The sequence below is a fragment of the Poecilia latipinna genome, unplaced genomic scaffold, assembly GCF_001443285.1.
Source record: "Poecilia latipinna isolate Pla-1442-1.1 unplaced genomic scaffold, P_latipinna-1.0 Scaffold7, whole genome shotgun sequence".
In the NCBI taxonomy this organism is placed as follows: domain Eukaryota; kingdom Metazoa; phylum Chordata; class Actinopteri; order Cyprinodontiformes; family Poeciliidae; genus Poecilia; species Poecilia latipinna.
In genome coordinates, this window is record NW_015112623.1 from 1 (window position 1) to 19,260 (window position 19,260).

The 19,260-nt window shown below is 41.1% G+C and overlaps 3 protein-coding genes across 12 annotated transcripts in view; 1 reads left to right on the forward strand and 2 right to left on the reverse strand.

Annotated features, from left to right (window-relative positions):
* Positions 1-1,687: 1,687 nt before the first annotated feature.
* Positions 1,688-8,028, reverse strand: LOC106937013 (basic immunoglobulin-like variable motif-containing protein). 4 transcript variants are annotated; one of them, XM_015018490.1, is made up of 10 exons: positions 7,919-8,028; positions 7,114-7,654; positions 6,870-6,999; positions 5,203-5,298; positions 4,189-4,293; positions 3,995-4,089; positions 3,789-3,921; positions 3,577-3,660; positions 3,402-3,498; positions 1,688-2,718 (listed from the first exon to the last, which is right to left on the reverse strand). In XM_015018490.1, exons 2-10 carry the CDS (start codon positions 7,595-7,597, stop codon positions 2,413-2,415), a joined length of 1,530 nt encoding a protein of 509 aa, XP_014873976.1. In that variant the 5' UTR covers positions 7,598-7,654; positions 7,919-8,028; the 3' UTR covers positions 1,688-2,412. The 4 variants fall into 4 exon arrangements, with proteins under 4 accessions (XP_014873976.1, XP_014873908.1, XP_014873831.1 ...); XM_015018422.1 differs by having other exon boundaries at positions 7,114-7,649; positions 7,810-8,028; XM_015018345.1 differs by having other exon boundaries at positions 7,810-8,028.
* Positions 7,606-13,421, forward strand: LOC106937240 (inosine-uridine preferring nucleoside hydrolase). Of its 3 annotated transcripts, none has more exons than XM_015018835.1 (6): positions 7,606-7,691; positions 10,444-10,645; positions 10,754-10,939; positions 11,009-11,120; positions 11,192-11,328; positions 11,870-13,421. In XM_015018835.1, exons 2-6 carry the CDS (start codon positions 10,463-10,465, stop codon positions 12,233-12,235), a joined length of 984 nt encoding a protein of 327 aa, XP_014874321.1. In that variant the 5' UTR covers positions 7,606-7,691; positions 10,444-10,462; the 3' UTR covers positions 12,236-13,421. The 3 variants fall into 3 exon arrangements, with proteins under 3 accessions (XP_014874321.1, XP_014874244.1, XP_014874169.1); XM_015018758.1 differs by lacking the exon at positions 7,606-7,691 and adding an exon at positions 8,447-8,490; XM_015018683.1 differs by lacking the exon at positions 7,606-7,691 and adding an exon at positions 8,497-8,584.
* A 1,692-nt stretch (positions 13,422-15,113) lies between these two features.
* Positions 15,114-19,260, reverse strand: part of tmem131 (transmembrane protein 131) — a 49,688-nt gene continuing 45,541 nt past the window's right edge. For 4 of the 5 annotated variants that reach the window (XM_015019179.1, XM_015019031.1, XM_015019105.1 and 1 more), the window contains exons 37-41: positions 17,153-17,268; positions 16,219-16,300; positions 16,006-16,109; positions 15,751-15,893; positions 15,114-15,660 (exon numbers count right to left, since the gene is read on the reverse strand). In XM_015019179.1, the coding sequence (XP_014874665.1) occupies positions 15,382-15,660; positions 15,751-15,893; positions 16,006-16,109; positions 16,219-16,300; positions 17,153-17,268 (724 nt within the window). In that variant the 3' untranslated portion in view covers positions 15,114-15,381. Of the gene's footprint in view, positions 15,661-15,750; positions 15,894-16,005; positions 16,110-16,218; positions 16,301-17,152; positions 17,269-18,966; positions 19,037-19,260 lie in introns of those variants that run through there. The other variant, XM_015019265.1, reaches the window with a different exon arrangement.

Consider the following 19,260-nt stretch of genomic DNA (forward strand, 5'->3'; position numbering starts at 1 on the left):
CACACTGTGCCAGGACTACACGCTTCTTTTGTTTTTTAAAATGACTGTATAACAGCAACAAACGACGACGACGGTCAAAATATGAGCACACCTGCTGAGAGCTGACCTGACTCCATTTAGCCGTATGATGCCACCTACTGTGTCTTTTAGGTATTGCACCAAGCAGAAAATAAACACATAAGGCTCCGAGAGTCTGTGAGGGGAGGAACAGATTAGGGTGATGGAAAGGAGGCCTTCCGACTTGAAAGACTTGGAGTTCATCACCAAAGATAAATATTCTCCTTTAGCAGAAACAAACCTTTTATTTAAATTTAAACCCATCAGGATTATAAATAATTCAGAAATGTTTGGTCAAAGCTTGCTCTTGTGTTTTGTTTATTTTGATGGCAGAACCTCAGTTTTCCACAAGAGTATGAGTCTCTTTTCGCACAAAGCTGGTTGAGACATCTTCCCGTTTACTTTCCACCTTTCAAGTCTGCACTATTTTGCGTTGGCCTAACAGAAAATCACAATACAATACACACAGGTGTGCTGTTGTAGCAAGGTATGGATACTTTTGCACGGCATTCGCTTGTAGAGAGAGAAATGGGACAGCTTCATGGTGTTATTAAAAAAAAATATATCTGATTTTATTGTAAAATAAATAACTACAAGAATCCCACGTGAACAGGCTTGCTTAATCACATCTGTGTTAGCGGAAACACCGATGGTATCGCAAAGCTGCAAACCAAACCGTGTTTACAGAAATGAAAACATGAGGGTCACTTTTTTTAAAGAGATGTGACACATATGTACAGCTCTTTAACAATAATAATAATAAATAAAAAAAACCCATGACGATCCACACATCTGTTACTGAGGATTTCAACAAATCACAGGAGAACATCGGCCGTTTTCACATCACTTTGGACGTCATTTCCACTGAACTAAACCACTGGGAACCAGGCGGGAGACGTTTCCACTGACTGTACCTGTACAATAAACCCTGGACTGGAGTTTTCTGAACCAAACGGGATTGTGGGTAATGCTGTTGTGCGTTTTCTAGGCAGAATTAGCTGGACATGAAGCCCACAGTACCACTGCGGCCAGACTAAGGTGAAGAGAAAGAACTGGAACTGTGTTCGCACCAATGTGTCCACGATAAAGAGATGATGGTTAAGAGCAGCATATGTGGCATTTTGCCTACATTCAGGGGTGATTGAACTAAAAAAAAAAACTAGAGTTTTCATGTTTAAAGTAAGTTTTTAAACCTTCAAAAGTGTTGATGCAACTCGGTGTTTGCTAATGAAACTTTACCAAACATTCATCTAAATACATGCGCTTCCTACACATCAGTACAACGCATTAAGGCCTTTGTAGATAGAAAAAAAATAGAAAATATCTGCCCAAAGACATTTTCAGATTAATCTCAGAAATTAAAAAAAAATAATAATAATAATTCAAAAGTTTAAAATTCTGAAATTTTGAGATTTCTGAAATTTTCTAGAAAAAACTAGGAAATTTTGAGTTTCAAAAAGGAGAAAATGTTTGGCTTTTCAAACTCAGAAATGTCCTTGTTTTTTCTATAAATGTACTGAGATTAATCTCAAAACTTGGGATTTTCTCAAATTTTCGACATTTGGAATTCAGAAATTTCCTCGTCTTTCTAGAACATTTCTGACATCAATCTAAAAATTCCTGAGTTTTGGGCAGAAATGTTCTTTTTTCTGTCTCCATCTACAACAGCACTGATACGCTGCTGCAGTGAATTCTTTCCTCCTCATAATTTGCCATTATTTTTCATGACTGTTGCAAAAGCTGACCATGTTTGTATCTCTATTCTCCGTCCATAGACCAGAAACTAATATTAAAAACAGTTAAGACTGAGTCTTCTTCATTCAGTGATAACTTTCACGCCAGAGAGTGTTGATATCAGTGCAAGTTCTAAAGCTGAACAAAAAAAGTTTGGATGCGATTTTCCGAACGGTTAGGCTTCTATTCGGACTGGAATTAGTCTGATTGCAGAGCTAGAGAAGTCTTGGTTCACCTCTTTTTGCTAGAGTTCTTGTGGAAAACAAGGAAATCCTTTGGCAGTGCTAAGATGAAATAGTGGAAACCTATATTTTGAAGCTGCTGCAGCATTTGCGTCACTCCTGAAATCAGAAATATAAAGTCACAGCTCAGGGGGATTGTTCGCATTTGTGGGGACACAAAAGAGGAAAAAGGTTTCTAGCTGTGATGAGGTCAAAGGACAAAGACCTTTAAACGCTATTTAAATATTTCCTAAAAAACTACAAATAAAAACTGTTAAAACAATGAGTTGAACCAACACTTTGCCAGGTTTTTTAGGGGCCTATCCTTTAGAATCATCTGCTCTGTGTTTTATCGCCGGTTGTCATGACGTCCCGCCCCTGCATGTCCACAGGAAGCGTCTCAGTCTGTGATGTCCTCCTCCAGGTCGCTCTCGGGGGAGCTCCTCTGTCTGTACTCTGAGGTGTTGGACAGCCGTTTCCAGCTGCAGGTGTCCTTTTGACTCCCCATGCTCTGCGAGCGTCCCAGCTGGGCCAGACGCTTGGACGGCGTCCTCTCCTCCGAGTCGTCGGCCACGCTGCCCTGGGCCCGGTCCGAGGCCGGCTGCTGGAAGTCGTGGCGCAGATTCTCCAGGTTTAGAGCCCAGGGGCCGAGCTTCTGCCAGTTCACCCTCTGGAAGGCCATGATGCAGTGCAGGTTACCGCCCACCTGTCACACACGTTGTTCAGAGAGGCACCACTTCAGTGTGGAACACAGCAGGGCTCCTACATCGTAGCTTTTTTTTTTAAATTATTGGCCATTTTAAAAGTTTGATTTAAAATAGGCAAATTCATTTTAGTATAGGAAGAACCAAAGATTATAATGAGTGAAAAGGAAGCCTTCTATGCTCAAAGACTGGGAGCTCAACAAAAAAAAACAGTGGTAACAGAAAAAAATTGTCAAAAAGAAGAAAGTAAACCAGGAAATAAGGAAGTAAGTGTGACATGAGAAAGGAAGCAAGAAAGGAAAGTAGGATAGAAGAAAGGAAAGAAAAGAAGGATAGAAATAAAGACAAAGGAAGGAGGGAAGGAAAAAAGGAAAGAAGAAAGGAAGGAAGGAAGGAAGGAAGGAAGGAAGTATAGCAGCAAATGAAGGGAAAAGGAAAAGCCTGAAAAAGGAAGTAAGGAAGGAATGGGGGGAAGGAAATTAGGTAGGAAGGAAGAATGAAGCAAGTTGGATATGAAGGAAGTAGAACAGGCAGGAAAGAAGACATGAAGGAAAAACGAAAGAGAGAAAAATACTTTCAATACTAACACAGATCTGATATTACGAATAATTACTAAATATCCCGACTTGTCCAGCCACTGTAGGAACCCTGATGATGAAAATGTACCAAGCTTTAGAACAGGAACCTTTTTGGTCTTGCGGCGCTGCAGTCCCCTCTCTGTGTGGCGGATGTCCAGGTAGTCTGGATTCTGTGTGTTGAGGTCAGTCACGATGTCCATCCATCTGCACAGAGAAGGTCCTGATCAGCAGCTCAGCAGGAGAGACAATTACATTTCCCTACTGAACTGAAGAGAAACATACTTTTTACAGTGGATGGCTGCATGTTTCCTACTGGGCTCGCCGATTAAGATCCAGTGTTCCATTTCATTTGTGGGCAGAGGACCCCTTCACACAGGAGACAAGCAGTCAGTCTCTTATGACGATGCTGACCGAAGGTCTCTGGCTGGATCTTGGACTCAGAGAAGCTGTAAGTGATGGCATTCTCCTACGAGATGAAGAGTCACATGACCAACCTGTAGGCCTTTGCAGCTTTCAGTGGCGTAGCCTCGAAGCCCACTGGGCAGAAGTAGTGGTTCTGACAGTGGTAAATGTAGGCCATGGACTCATCCTTCAAGCCTTGGGTCAGCTTCATCAGCGCGCCTTCAGCTATGGAGCAGAGAGCAACCGTTACTCCTCCAACATCACTCCTCCAGCAGGGATCCGCCGACGGGAGACTCACCCGTTTCTCCTGCCGTCTTGTGTTTACCGTGAGGTTTGTACAAAATGTAGGAACAACCTCGCACTCGGAAATTGTCGTTGAGCTGCCTGAACCACCTGTAAGGACGGGTTGGGGGAAAAGGGATCGGACCGTTTAAGAAGGTGTAATAAGTGCTTTTCTTTTGCTAAAAACTAGGAGGGAAACCATTTGTGTACCGCATCAACGTGGCGTTGCCAGTGAAGGGGCCAAACTTGATGTCTTCGAAAGGAGGCTGAAAGCCCAGAATGTGCAGCGCCTCCTCCTGGGAGATGGGTGAAAGGCTAGCCAAGCAAATAACAGACATGAAGTTAAATGGAGAAGATTGTTTTACACATGAAACTTTCATATTCAGTGAGTACAACTCCATGTTCTTTACATAACCAGACAGATTGTGAGGGGCAGCTTTCTCAAGATCAAGTAAACTTGGCATTCACCCAACATCTACGTACTGACCAGGACCAACAAAAAATGAGTGAAATGTCCTAAAAAGTGACTATTTGAATGGAATCCCTTATTGGTTTTTTTTTCATATACAACAGAAATCACTTTACTTTTGATTGATACTGTTGAATAGTTCCTACAGTAAACTCAACGGAAAAGTCATGAATCAAAAAGAAGGCACCCATAATTTATCGTTTAGAGTCAACCATCACTGCCAACAGGAGATCTCTGTACGTCACGGTGACTTGGCTGGATTTGGGTACAAGTAGGTTGTAAGTAGTCCAAAGTACTTTGGACATGAAAGCAGGAATTCTTCTTGCTCCTGCTTTCATGTCCTCCATATAAGTTACATAAGGATAAAGATGTAGGCTCATGGAGGAGCATTAAACAACAACATGTCGATGTTGTTTTCTTATTGTTTGGACTCAGGACTAACACCTTGATGGTGCAGAGTCTTCATGTCCATCTTGCATAGATTCAAGGCTTCCTGAGTCTAGACGTGACAGTGTCTCTGCAAACAGACTTGGTCTTGGGTTAGCAGTCACCCCACTGTTTGCCAGCTTCGCAACTTTTTCGGTAAATTTAGCGCAATCACTACAAGAAAAATTGGAATCGGCAGGTCCAGGTTCTAAAAATGCATACGTACATAATTTGGGTCTTCTTAACGCAAAGCTAACTGGATTAGATATTGAGTGTATGGGTTCAGGAGTCTCACACTAAATAAGACCGGAGCGACTCAAGCCGCTCACCTTCCTGCACCCAGAGTGCTGTACAGGAAGTTCCAACAGGACACCAGAGAGGAAATGCCACAAGACGTCTTGTACTGCGGCCGGCTGATGCAGTACCTGCAGGAACAGAGATGTAAAGGGTTAACGTCGTCTCACACAAAGCAGGTGGAACAGCTCAAATTCTGACCTGTGGCTCACACCTCTGACCCCTATCAGCACTAATAATTCTTGTAAACGTGCCTTAAGGTTTCTAGGAAATTATGCAAATGAAGCTTTTTTTTTTTTTTGTCTCCTGCAAAATGAAATCGGCTTCCTGTCTGTCCAAACCCGTTACAATTAAAGGTCGGCAGGATAGTAGCTGCAAAACCAATGTTGCTTTATAGTTTTATATGCTTATATGTTGGGACTTAAAGAGACTCTAAGGTCATTCTGCATCACATCGATGTTTGGAATTGACCTCTAAGGCATTCACTGTCGACTGAACCCTCAGTCGATAAACAAGGAGGCAGAAAAAAAAAAACACTGGTTGATAAATAAATTAAAATTTATAGTAAACCATCAGACTGTCTGAAATGGATCCATTTACAGTATTGTCAAGTAATAACCCCAGCCTCTTATCTAGCCTAACAGTGCCTAGCAGAAGTATTCAAACTTCTTGCATTTTTCCGCATTTTGTCACATTACAATCACAAATTTCACAATATTATTCTCATATTAGCCTACAATTACAAAGTGGATGGAATTATAAGTGGAGTGCATTTTCAACCTTTCAGCTGACACCTCTAAATAAAATCCAATGACCTTATTGATACACAAGTCTACATTTGTATAGTTTAACTTATAAATGCAGCTTTTTTTTGTACCAAATATAATTTCTGAAACACATGTAAAACACTATCAACGGTGCATGTCACTAAGAAAATACCATCACATTGTGATACATGGTGGCGGCAGCATCATGATCAGCAAAACAGCCAAAAGATTTCAGTCTCTAGGCTGGTGGAGACATCCCAAAAAAGACTTTTCTTGTGATGTCTCAGAGTAGCTGAATACATATAATATTTTTTCAGATGTTGTATTTGCAAACAATTTTTGAGAACCATGCATCAGATTTCCGCCTCATCTTGCATTAAATTCCACCAAAATATAACAAGGTTTTTTGAGGCTTTAAAGAAAGTTTTGTGTGTTTTCCAGGCACATGGTGCCATTTCATAGCACAATTAAGTAACTGGGTTATCTGCAGTTGTTATAAAATGCTGTATATATCAAATATGATTTAAAAGAAACGTTAATGCCTTGAAATTAGGCCTTTACCGCTTTAAAAACTCCTGCTCTTTCTGAAACTCCGCCTTCAGGAAGCCATCACAACATGTCTCTGCTGGCTAGTCTGAAGGATCTGAGTGAGGAAACTGCAGCTCGGACGAGGAGCTGCGTCTCAAAGGCGGAGCTAGGCCCACCTAGGTGTTTTTCACAGCATGAATGTTGTCATTCATGCTGTGCAAGAATCAAAAAAACACTCCATCTATGTTTTGGATGAGGGAATAACATTATAATGATGTGGAGCTCAAAAATGTTGATTTTACGTAATATTTCTCCTATAAATTGGCACAATATGATACATTTTAAAGAATGTAAAGGGAACTGCAAGTTTTTTGCGAAGAAGACAAAAGAACAGAGATCAATGTTACCATCTTCTGAGGTCCAGCACTTTCCTCTGTTTGATCTCCTCCAGTGATGCATGAACAGGGACATCCTGCAGATTCCTGCTGGGTCTGTCTGCAGCCCTCATCTTCTTAGAGCTGCATTTCTTCCCATTACCTGGAAAAAATAGGGCAGACAATTATTGGATCAACACTGTCCAATAAGTATATAGCTGATATGGAAGTTAACGACCATGCAGCCAATTAAAGTAGATGTTTATGGTAAGCTTACTGGTTCTTATTTTTCTAGTGAATACAGTATTAAAGTCCGCTGTGTCAATCTCCCAAGCCAGAAGAGGCTTAGCGTGGCCGGAGGACACCTCATCCACGTCGCAGTCCCCGTCCGACCCCACAGGACCCCCCCCAGTGTGGCCGCCGCTGAAGTCCGAGGAGGCTTTGGGCTTCCCGAGCGGGGCCCCGTCCTCCTGCTTGTTCCTGGCCACCTTCGGCGGACAGCAGTACACGGAGGCCGCCTGGTTGAGCAAAGCGTAGTCGGAGCAGACCGTGTAGAACTTTTCCCGGGAGTGCGTGACCGGGCAGGTCCACTGCAGGTGAAGCTCAGCACTCGAAGCCCGCCTCAGCCTCGCGGCGTCCCGGGCGAGAGAGCTGATCAGCCCATGGTCCTCCTCCTCCTCTCCATCCGCGGGCCTCTGCAGCCCCGACTGCTCCGCGGGCCGGGGGAGATTCGCTCCTTGACCTTCTGATGTGTTAGGCATCGGGGCGCTGCGTGCAGTGATGGAGGACGGAGGTGGCCGAGAATGAGGGCGTCTTCTCTGGGGATAAAAGAGCAGAGCTGGAGGAAAGATGGAGGTGATGTCACAGACTCCTCACGCGGAGGTTACTTTCAACACATGAAAAACAGAGATCCGACTCAGTTGTTTAACGCACAGCAAAGCAATATAGTGAAAATAATTTAACAATACATTACCTTTAACCCAAGACGAGTCGTCGCGTATTAGGAAACTAGAGAAAGAGCCCGGCTAGCCCGCCTGGTGCTAGCTCTGCGGCTATTAAACATTAACTAAACATCATGTCACCTGTGAAGCCGCAGCTGAACGAGCGCAGCTACATCCCTCCGACTCTGGAGTTAGCTGGCATAAACAATACCCTCTAGTCGGCGTGGTTGTTTTTTTTTGTTTTTTTGTTTGTTTGTTTGTTTTTTTGTTCTCTCGGCTGTTTCTTAGGACCCCGGAGGTCAGCTAACTGTTCGCCATTTCACATCGACATTTACCGAGCAATAACTCCGTTGCAGTAAACAATTAAAGCTGAAAATCCCGTTACTTCGCCCTGCTGACCCGTATCTTCCTCCCAAGCAGGCTCACAGGACTGTACCATTCCGGACACAAAATTTCGGGAAGAGCCAAACAAATATTTCAAAATAAAGACAATAATAAATGGAATAAAAATAATACATGCACATGTAGTTAACATTTCAGGATTTTTAGTTTGAAAAATATAACTTTTATAACGCTGTATTTAAAATAAGTAGTATTTGTACATCACTGTCTTCGAATCTCACCCCCCGCCGTCAGTTCGTATTGCAACGGTTCCACATTTTTAAACCAATCACAAGAAAGAACTCAAGTGGGTGTTTAAACCATACACTGAGGTAAGTCAGGTGTTTATTGGCAATACTTTTTAAACAGTAAAGTATGGAGTAGAACATATTATACTTCCTCATACAACTTTAAATTGGCAAAAGAGTAAGTTTATTAACATTTTCAAGCTACGGCACAGCAAATTATAGTTTGTGAGAGCTATCAGAGATTGGGTACTGTTTAGAATTATACAGCTTGACTTCTTACCCACTTTTGCTAACATACAACCATAAACTGAAATGTGTATTGTTGAAAGGAAAAACAATGCAAAGATTCCAATTTATTTTGAACAAAATTCTTAAAAATGTGCATCCAAAGTGTATGTCAGTCAGCTTGTTCACATCTAGAGATTAAAAGATGCAAGGAAACGTAATTCCTAAAATGCGACAATGTGTATCATGGTTTCTTTCATCTGTAAAGGATTTTATTAGGAAATTGTAAATTGGTAGATGTAACATCTTAGTGAGCCTGTGCAGAAATCCTGGGGATCAAACATTAGCTTTGTAACCAAAAGGACTTCACTTGTGGTTTATTGTTTACCAGAGAACAGAACAGCGCACTCTTCAATGACCTTTAAGGAATGAACCACAAAGGCCTCAAAGATCTAGGGAAGTTTTAAGCTCTTAAACTGTTGAGTCCAAACTTCTTTAGCAAGACACAGGAGTGGACTAAAAATAAAGAAAACCTATCACCCGGAGCTTGATGTAACCTGAAGCATTTCCTGACACTGACCGTGCGTATACATAGATGTGGGCTTAGCTATGGAAGTCAACTTTAGTCTTGGCTATTCTCATGCTAGTCCATAGCTTCATCCTTCAGCAACAGCTAATCGACATTTGTACTAAGTGACACCAAGAGAGTTCTCTACAGCTGGTTGTAACAGAACATGTCTTCAAAATATGTTTTCACACCTGATAACTCGGTAGACTTGGTTCAACTGGGGACCAAAATCGCAGCATTTATGTTTTCAGCTGGTGCGGTTTGCTTTCACAGTGCACTGCGTCAGACGGAGCAAATCCTTTGAAAAACCTGTTCACCTCCTTCCAGGCGGTGGCGCTGCACCAATAACTACTGAAGGAAATGACACAAAAGCCTCAGAAGAAGACAATGTAAATGTAAACAAAAACGGAGTAGCCTCAAATTTTATCAGCTAGTTGATTTCTTTTTTGTCTTTGGTAAAAGACCTATAGCGCGGCTAGACTCATGTTTGTTTTGATTGTATTTACCCAGAATGCCTTGCGCTACAGTCCGCATCCTGTCTGTGGAGCGCTCTCCTGTCCACATATGCATTCAAAACGCACCAGAGTTCACTTCAACCGAACTGACATTTATATTTTTAGGCGACCAGAGTCCTCGTCAGAAATTCATTACGCATTCACGCCTCCCCAAACAAACGGGACTTTGTTAGCAAACGAACTAAAGTTTTATTAAAGCGGATTAAACATGGCTAGTATGAATGCGCCATAAATGAGCTTGGCATAGTACATCCCATGACACATTGCTTTTTAAAGTACGGTCCGTTTGTCTGTAGAACACATTTGACAACATAATTATGTCCATAAATTATTTTATGATACCCCTAGCATCTTGACGCCCTGGGCAACTGTTGATGTTTATATAATTGTTTAGACAGGCTCTTAAGAGATCTAATTTGACAATAATTACATAAAACTTAGAATTCTTTCCTTTCCATTAACGTTTGCTTTATTTTTATACCTTTAAGATAAACTTTGAAAAATAACACTGATTTGGGGGGTGCTGAGCAGCGGCAAAGCACAACCCATGTATAGAGGCCTTAGTTCTCGTGGTAGTGGTCACAGGTTTGATTCCCGGCCTGGTGACATTTGCTGCATGTCTTCCCCCTCTCTCATTACCCTCTTTCCTGTCAAACTACTTTCAAATAAAGGCCACTATTTAAAAAACCCCCCCACTGATTTAGTTCTTGGTATGCTTGGTGTGTCCAGGATCACAACAAGGTGAACCATGGCAAACAAGTTGGTGATCATCGACACAGACTGCGGCATTGACGACGCTCAGGCCATAATGATGGCCTTGGCGGCGCCCAACCTGGAGGTCCTGGCCGTCACCTGCGTGTTTGGGAACGCCGCGGTGGAGAACGTGTGTCAGAACATTTTGCGGGTTCTCTCTGTCTGCGATCGCCAGGGGGTGCGTCTGCTGGAGCAGAACCTGAAGAAGAATTACACTCCAATGTTTTAGAATAAAGGTTTACAGTCCTTATTCATGGCTTTACATTTCCTGTCCGCGCTCCTGCAGATTCCAGTGTTTCAAGGCAGTGCTGGTCCTCTTGTTGGAGTCAGTTGGAGCCCATTCAGTGACCACTTTGGAGGTGACGGACTTGGGGATGTGCTAGAGGACAAAGATCCTCAGTGGAAGGAGAAAATTCAACAGGAGCACGCTGTCAATGCCATGATTAGACTGGCATCTAAATATGAGAATCAGGTAAGAAGTCCCAGTATTTTTATGTGTGTGGGCGACTCTCTGGCGTTCCAATATCTCCTACCACCACAGGTCTCCTTGGTGGCCCTGGGCCCGCTCACTAACCTGGCGCTGGCCGTCAGACTGGATCCACGTTTTCCCCAAAAGCTCGGAGAGCTCTTCATCATGGGAGGCAACATGGAAGGTAAGGAAGCAGTTCAAATGCTGCCATGTGCAAGATGACTGGCCTCGAAACACTCGTTTCTGTTACTGCAGGAAAGGGGAACGTGACCATCTGTGCGGAGTTCAACTTTGCAATGGATCCAGAATCGGCTTACGTTGTTCTAGAAGAGTTCATCTGCCCTACTTACCTCGCTACATGGGAATACTGCTGCAGAAATGCCCTGACTTGGGTAGGCTGATCAAAGAGTGCCTTGTAAAACAATTTTACAGTCCATAAGTGTTTCCATGACAAAAATAAGAAAAGTTCAAGGGGCATGAAGACTTTTGCGAGGTCTCGTAAATGAAAACTACACTGGATGATGATGTTACTATGGCATATTATGGACAGGTAGATTTAAAAAGGAATAGGTTTCCGCCCAAAAAAAAACGCCTTTCTTTATAGATTAATCTCAGAACAGTTTAAGTCTAAGTCTAAAACGGTTGACTTTAGAAACTCAGAAAATTTCTCAAAAATAAAGAAAAGTATTTACTTTTGAAACTCAGAAATGTTGAAATTAATCACAGAGTAATATTTCTGTGATATCAAAATTTTGAGTTTTCCTCTCAAATTTTCAACATGTGGAATTCAGAAATGTCCTTGTCTTTTTAGAACATTTCTGACTTTAATCTAAAAATTCCTTAGTTTTTTTTCTGGCAGAAATGTAGATTTTCCATCGACAATGGCCCTCAAGCGCAGTTGTATGACCCATCCCACAACTCATCGTTTCGCAGGAGTTCTTTGAAGAGCTGGTCAACCAGGACTTCCCGGCGGCCCGCTTCATGAAGGCGGTGACATCGAAGTGTTGGGCCTACTCCAAAGAAGCCATGAAGAACAAGAGAGACGTGTACTTCGGGCCTGGCTTCGTCTCTTATGACTCCTACGCGATGGCGGCCTGCGTGGACGGCAGCACGGTGCTGGAGAGCATCGAGTGCCCGGTGCGCGTGGAGCTGCAGGGCTCCATGAGCCGCGGCATGTTGGTGCTGGATCGCACAAAGTCTCTGAAGAAGAGCCACGCCGTGAGGGTAATGTCTAAATGCGATGTGAAGAAGCTTGGTCGGCTCCTAATGGAGTCTCTCAAACAACCGTGGAGGAAGTAACCCGTTCAGCTGTAAGGTTCATTTTTCTTCTGACAATACCTTCAAATGAGGGACAAACTTTACAAGGATAAACATTTTTTGTTGCTGTTTTTCCCCCCCTGTATGCCATTATTATCTGGGTCAGAGTTTGGACCAAACTTTAACCATCAATCAGATGGTGTCACATTCGACTTTGGATTGGTAGAGACATTCAAGGATCAACGCAACAATCAATGTCCTGCACATGAAGGTCAAGTAATTACCACAGTGAATGCTAGTTTTCTGTAATATTTGTAGATTTGTAAATAATTGCTGGAAAATTTGCATGGACCAATTTCATATAGGAAAATACACTGAAAATCTAAAACAAACATGGGTTATGACTCATGAAAGACAAAACTTTGTGTTTCCTCTTTCTAGTTAAACAAGATACATTTCAGTGAAAATATCACCCTAAAAAATATATATTTTTTAGGTGTTAATCTGTTGTGTGTTATTCTTGGAATCATTTGTTAAGGCCATTTCATTTTAAAGGTTTTGGTGTTGAACACTTGAATTTTTAAAAAACTGTATTTTAACTATAACATAGGGATTTAAATCACATGTAAAAGAAAAAAAAAATCAGTTTTAGATTTTAAAATATACCCAAGTTCATCAGCTTCTTTAACAAAACAAGTGAAAGAATCCAAGAGGTGTAGTTTTTCCTTATAGTCTAGCAGAGGGCAGCAGACAACCAGTAGCGCTGCAACGGAAGCATGAATTGTTGCATCATGCTGACATGTTTTTTATCTTTTTGAGGAAGAGGAACAGCACACGCTCTAAAAAGAACAAACAGCTGCACCCTTGTAGCACCTGGTCCAGATTCCAGACAGTATTTCATAAGCAAAAATAAGCATCCAGACAGAAAAGCTAAAGATGTTAACTCATAATCAGAGGAAGACTGACCGGTTACTCTGCCCTTCGTGGGGCAGAGCTTAAAGTGCTTATTAAAATATCCCGGAGAGAAATGGGACATGCCTTCAGGAATTCAATACATCATAATTTCTTACCACCTTATTCTACAAAAACATATTGAAGAATTGATTATAATAAATTAAATGCATTAAAATGCTAATAAAAGTAATGATGGAAAATGAAATTTAACTTTTGCTCCGTTTGTGTTTGAGAGGATAAATCCTTTGTTTCTGTTCATAAACAAGGAATTTGACTTTGGTTTCACATACTCCCGTCATGCTGAAATATGTAAACTTTAGGGAAATTTAAAGAGACAGCTAAAGAACATTATATTCACAGTTGCCGACTGCTCTGACTGTAAGGTGTTCATTATGTTCATAAAAGACAGATTGGGGTAAGAAACTGGCTGGTTTTTGCAATAACCCCTTTTAGCTGAAGGTAAAAGGTTTAAACAGCTTGTGACCAGGATGTGTGGGGTCTGCTGAGAAGTTAGCTTTCCTCTAGTTCTATTCAAAATAACAGTCCAACATCGCTAACCAGATCAACCACACTTTGAGGCAGAACTATTTCAAAACATTAATAATTTACTAGCGAAACTAATCAAAACATCAGTTTACAAAAAAAAAAAAAAAAGTTCTCAATGGTGTTATTCATACTGGGTAAAAAAAAATGGACAGGTAAGATAAGTAAAGATTCAAGTCTTAGCTGAGCATATTCTACGCATTTCCTGGAAAGCAAAACTGCCAGACAAAAAATGTTTTTCATGAAAAACATTTAAAAATCACGATTCCTTTTTCTTTCACTTAAGTTATTAAAACCAGGTTCTGGTTCCATCTTGCTTGGACTTTCTCTGCAGTCAAGATTCTCAAAGACATTCTTAAAGGCTTTTCTTTGTGTTCCTGTAATCACTACACTCTGATGAAAGTGAAGCAAATTTGATCCAATGTCAGCTTTTTTTTAAAAAAAAGTTTTAATTCATTCAGTATATCTGTTATGTGATCACTTGTGGTGATAATTTGTCAGATTTGTAATCGGCAAAACATTTAAAAACCGTTTCAGAAACTATACTTGTGATGCTTGAAGCAGATTATCACATTATAAGCAAATTCTTCGTTACCACATATATTTCCTGTCAGAACTTGTACAAACAATTCAATTTAGTTTATTTCGTGCATATTCACAACAAATGTCTTGAGACACTACAAAAAAAAATTCAAGAGTAAATGAAGAGGAAAACCCAGATTTTCTGCTGAAATCCTTTAATTAAATTAGCAGACAAACAAAGGCGACAAGAGTACAGTTCAAACCCCAAACTGAGGAATTTAGTTTTACTTGATCGTTAGACCAAATAATTCCACTTTAAAAATGGACAACATAAATGTTCCTAAAACTTTTATGGGATGAGTATACCAAAAAAAAAGCTAAATATCCAATACAAATCCAATTTTATTTATTTATTTTTAAATAAAGATCCCTTCTGCCGAATAAAAAGCAAAGTGTAATGATCCCGATGTGAATGACTGTAAATTTTGGCCTCTGTTTTAAAAAACAAATTTGTTTTTTAAACAAAGAAATTTGTTTGTTTAAAAAACAAACACATTTTTTAATATTAAGAAACCAATAAATGTGAAATGTGGCTTCAAATAAGTTATTTAATACTAAACCTTTAGCGGCTCTGCCATGTTTCTGAGAAGGAATGCAGCATTAATAGCCTTTCTATGCCATCTGCGCACTGCAAAAACACAAATTACCACCAAGTAATTTTGATCTAGTTTTTAGTGCAAATATCTCGGTACACCTGAAATAAGAAAAAAGCTAACTTACAAGCAACTTCTCAGCAAGATAAAGGAAAAAGAACTAGTACTTTTTCTTCAGTATTAAGGAATTATTGGCTCAAAACAAGCTCCTTTATCTTGCTGAAAAGTTACTTAAGTTTTTTTTTTCCTTATATCAAGTATACTAATATATTTGCACTAGAAACCAGAACAAAAGTGCATTGTGGTTTTACAGTGCGCTTATTTCAGGGGTATCCTGTTAAAACAAACCCAAATAAAAAGTTAGCATCACTGCCCTCAGGAATAAAAAAGCTGCAGAGAAATAAACGTGGCGCTAATCCATAGCTCCCCGTAACGTTGATGTCTGGAGGAGGGGGCGGGGCTTCTCTGATAGTAAAAGACTCGTTTAGCGTACAGGTAACTTTCGCCAGGTGCTGCTTAGTTGCCGGTATCAGAGGAGCTGGGCCAGGGCTCGGAGCTGCGCCTGGTCAGGGTTGGAAGCCATCCACTCCAGGGGTTGAAGGTCCTGCTCATCTCCGAGGGAGTCGTCGGCGACTGTGACGGTGACGGGGCGGCGCAGCTCACCAGAGTGGTCAGAGCAGCCGAGCCAGTTGACGGTGAGTACGGGTGCAGTGTGGAATCTGCGCCCGTTGACCAGATGGAGTTGCTGAAGGGCGTGGTGGCAGACCACGGGCTGCAAGTGTTTCCCAGGAACGACTGTGGCAAAAAAAAACAAAAAAACAATGGAATCACTGAACAGAGCGAGCCACGGCGGTGACCGAAAGCGCTGTGGGGCGGGGAGCTTACGGCCGTCGGGGCGGTGGGCGAGCCGGAGCTGCTGGGCCAGGAGTGCAGGGGGTCGCTGCTGGGCATGTCCCAGATGGCCGGGGTGAACTCGGGCCAGCTCGGCTGAGGCTCCGAAGGCTTTGGGAGATTCATCCCACTGAAAACTAAAGCAGACGCACGAGAACGCATGGCGTGACTTTGGCTGTCTAACCATGTTACGCAACATGCTCGGGATCAGGCGAGCATGTTGGGATCAGGCAGGATCAGGTTACGTACCTTGTGTCAGGTTGAAGGAGCTGTTGGGTCCGAAAGCAGAGAAAGAGTTGTCAGATTTGTAGTTTGGACTGCCGACCGTGTCGATCGGACTCCATAATCCAGAACTTCAGGAGGAAAGGGGAAAAAAAAAAAAAAAAGGGGAAGAAGAAAATTAGGAATGGCGCGTAGATGCTTCAGACTGAATGTATGTTTTTTTTTTTTTTTTTCCTGTACCTGTCTGAACTGTCGCTTTCCACTGACATCATGTTGGCCAGAGTCTTGGCTTGGTTGTCTCCTTTTCCCGGGCCGGAGCCGCCTGCAGAGAGCATCCAACCTTACTGCTGAGGCAACCCCATCACTGGCTGCGTTTCCGTTACAAATGTGCACATAACTTTGTCAATATTTCACCAAACACGATTTCGTAAATGCGGTGTTTCCATAAAAAACGCGAATAAAGTCCTGCGTGAATAAGATTGACATTAAAAATCACGCCACCATCGTCTGACAGCTCCCTGTCATCTTTATCGTCTTTTCTGCAAGGAGTAGAGAAGATGAAAAAGACGTTTCAAGTGGTTTGCCACAAAAACACTTGCAAAATTTGTGTATTTTGCGAAAAACACAAATTTCGAAAAAGAACACGACATCCTAGTGCAAAAACGTATCAAAAAAACGTGAGTTTTTCAAAATGGGAGTAAATGTATTTTCAGAATTACAATTTTCACAATTATATGGTTGCGTTTTCTTTGACCTTTGTACTGCGCAAATTGGAATTACGAAAATAGATTCATTTAATGGAAACAATCAAATTAAGAAAAAATGTTTTTCACAAAAAAAATAAACTTTCAGCATCACACTGGTTTGTATACCGCAGCACACGATTAATGAAAAGTTGTCATTAAAAAATGGTTGAATCTGTTGCTCTTCTGTAAAAACTCAGACTGCAATTTCCCGAAAACTCTGCATATATCCATAGCCGCTTCCAAATACCGCGTGAACACACTTATCCATGTGTGATTTTAATTTAACTTCTTATTTAATGGAAACACCGCTATTGCAAAATTGTGTTTTTTCCTCGACATCTGCAGGATACGGAAAAAGTTCTGCGCGAGTTTGTAAGGGAAACGCAGCTGCTGTTGGGGCTGCGGTACCACGCTCGCTGCAAACTCACCTGGGCTTTTGTCGTAACCTGCGGCTACAGCGGCGAAAGTGGGGTTGCCGTTCTTGCCTGGGAGTGGTGCGCCTGCAGACGGCTTATTTCCTGGGGCCTTTTTCTGGTTCAGCTCGCTGGGAAAACAAAACAAAGGCAAATCTTTAGAAGCATTTTCAAACTAATCCAGCTTATTCATAAAGCAGTTTGTACAACGTTACGGAGAAATCGTCCCGACTCGTGGAAAACAATTAATAGCTACATTATTGAGGAAAACTACAACAGCGTTAATGGGTTTTGCATCCTATGCGATACAGAAAATTCACACGCCGTAGACAAGAGGGCCGTCAACCACTTGCACTTTGCACCGCTAGTTTAAAAACAAACTAACGCAGGTATATAAAGTTCAAAATGGCGGACCGCATGGACAAAGACATACATTGTCAGGTATGAGTTGTTATTTTTCATATACATACTGATGTGAGAGGACTTGCTTTTGTAAAATATTCTTTAAGAGTGATTTAATATACACTGCTCAAAAAAATAAAGGGAACACTCAAATAACACATCCTTGATCTGAATGAATGAAATATTCTCATTGAATACTTTGTTCAGTACAAAGTTGAATGTGCTGACAACAAAATCACACAAAAATCATCAATGGAAATCAAATTTATTAACCAATGGAGGCCTGGATTTGGAGCCACACACAAAATTAAAGTGAAATGTTCCCTTTATTTTTTTGAGCAGTATATATATTTTCAAAAAAATATTAATTACATTTAAACAGCTTACATATCGAGACGTGAAATGTCCGTAACCTGGGGGATACGTTGTCCAGTTAGGGTACAAAAGAGGAATAGTTACACTCAAATTTTCTTTTATTTTCAGTCATTAAATTTATAGATAATCGCTATTAAAACAGTGCTTAAGCTTTGTTTTACCCTCAAATGTAGACTATTTTAATTTATTGTGTATTATTTATGAATTCAGGGTATTTCAGTGCAGATTTTCTAAGGCTAGAGGAAGATTGATCCTTGTACAGAGTCAGGTTCTGGTTCTGCTGGAGGTTTCTTCCTGTTAAAGGACAATTTTACCAATCCACTGTCACTACATGCATGCCGAATAACAATGACAGGGTTCAATTGAATTTCTTTTAACAAATGTCTCAAGTTGGTTAATTGCTGCTAAATTGAATTGATACCGATTTGTGGTATTTGTTTTTACATTTTGAAATGCAAAACACATAAAAACAAGGTAGATTCATTGCTTACAATATTTTAAATTTTATTTAAAACAAATATGCAAAAGCGTAATTTTTTATACCCCAAACGCCTGGATACATCAGAAAATGGTAATTAAATAATTTCCAAATATAAAAATGTGTGTCTGCCCATTAAAGTGTTATGAAGCGGTTCATTTGTTCATGCACATCGACATGTTTCATCCCAGTTTATTCACATTTAATTGTGCAGAAAATGTGATTGTCTGAACGAATCAAACGTTTTCTAAGCAACCACCGTGTTTGCAGATGGCGTCGAATAAAAAGGCAGTATGTGGAAGACACAAAAACAGCCAGGCACAGAGAGAAAACTCTGGGAAACGACCAAAGTTATCAGCCACCGTTAGCGGTCTGTGAACCAAGTCAATACGCTCAGCTCTCCCTCTCACTACCAGTTATTGAAGAGAAAGCAACAAGTAAAAGGGGCTGAAGCCGAGGAGGAGATAATGAACGTGGAAACCGCACAGGGCAGAGTGGATGAAATGGCTTCTTCAGAAGCTAAACTGATATAAAAGGAGCATCAGGATGTGGCAACACAGAAATACAAGTCTGCTAATACAGGAAGTGGTTAGTGGCGCTTCGGTGTGGGATTATTTTCTGGGGCCTTTTTCTGGTTCAGCTCGCTGGGAACCAGCGAACACTCAGAACGCGTTTCTGCAGAACGCTGCTTTTTGTGCTTTGTAAAGCTGGGCTTAGTTTCTGACTCTTTTCTCAGCGTAGCTCTGTTTGTTTGAGTCACTTAAAAAGTTTTTTTTGAGCCATTTTGACACAAACTTTATTTTTATATCTACAGTGACTTTTTTTTCTTCTTTACAAAACCGTTTAAACTCAGTCAGATTTTATGGAG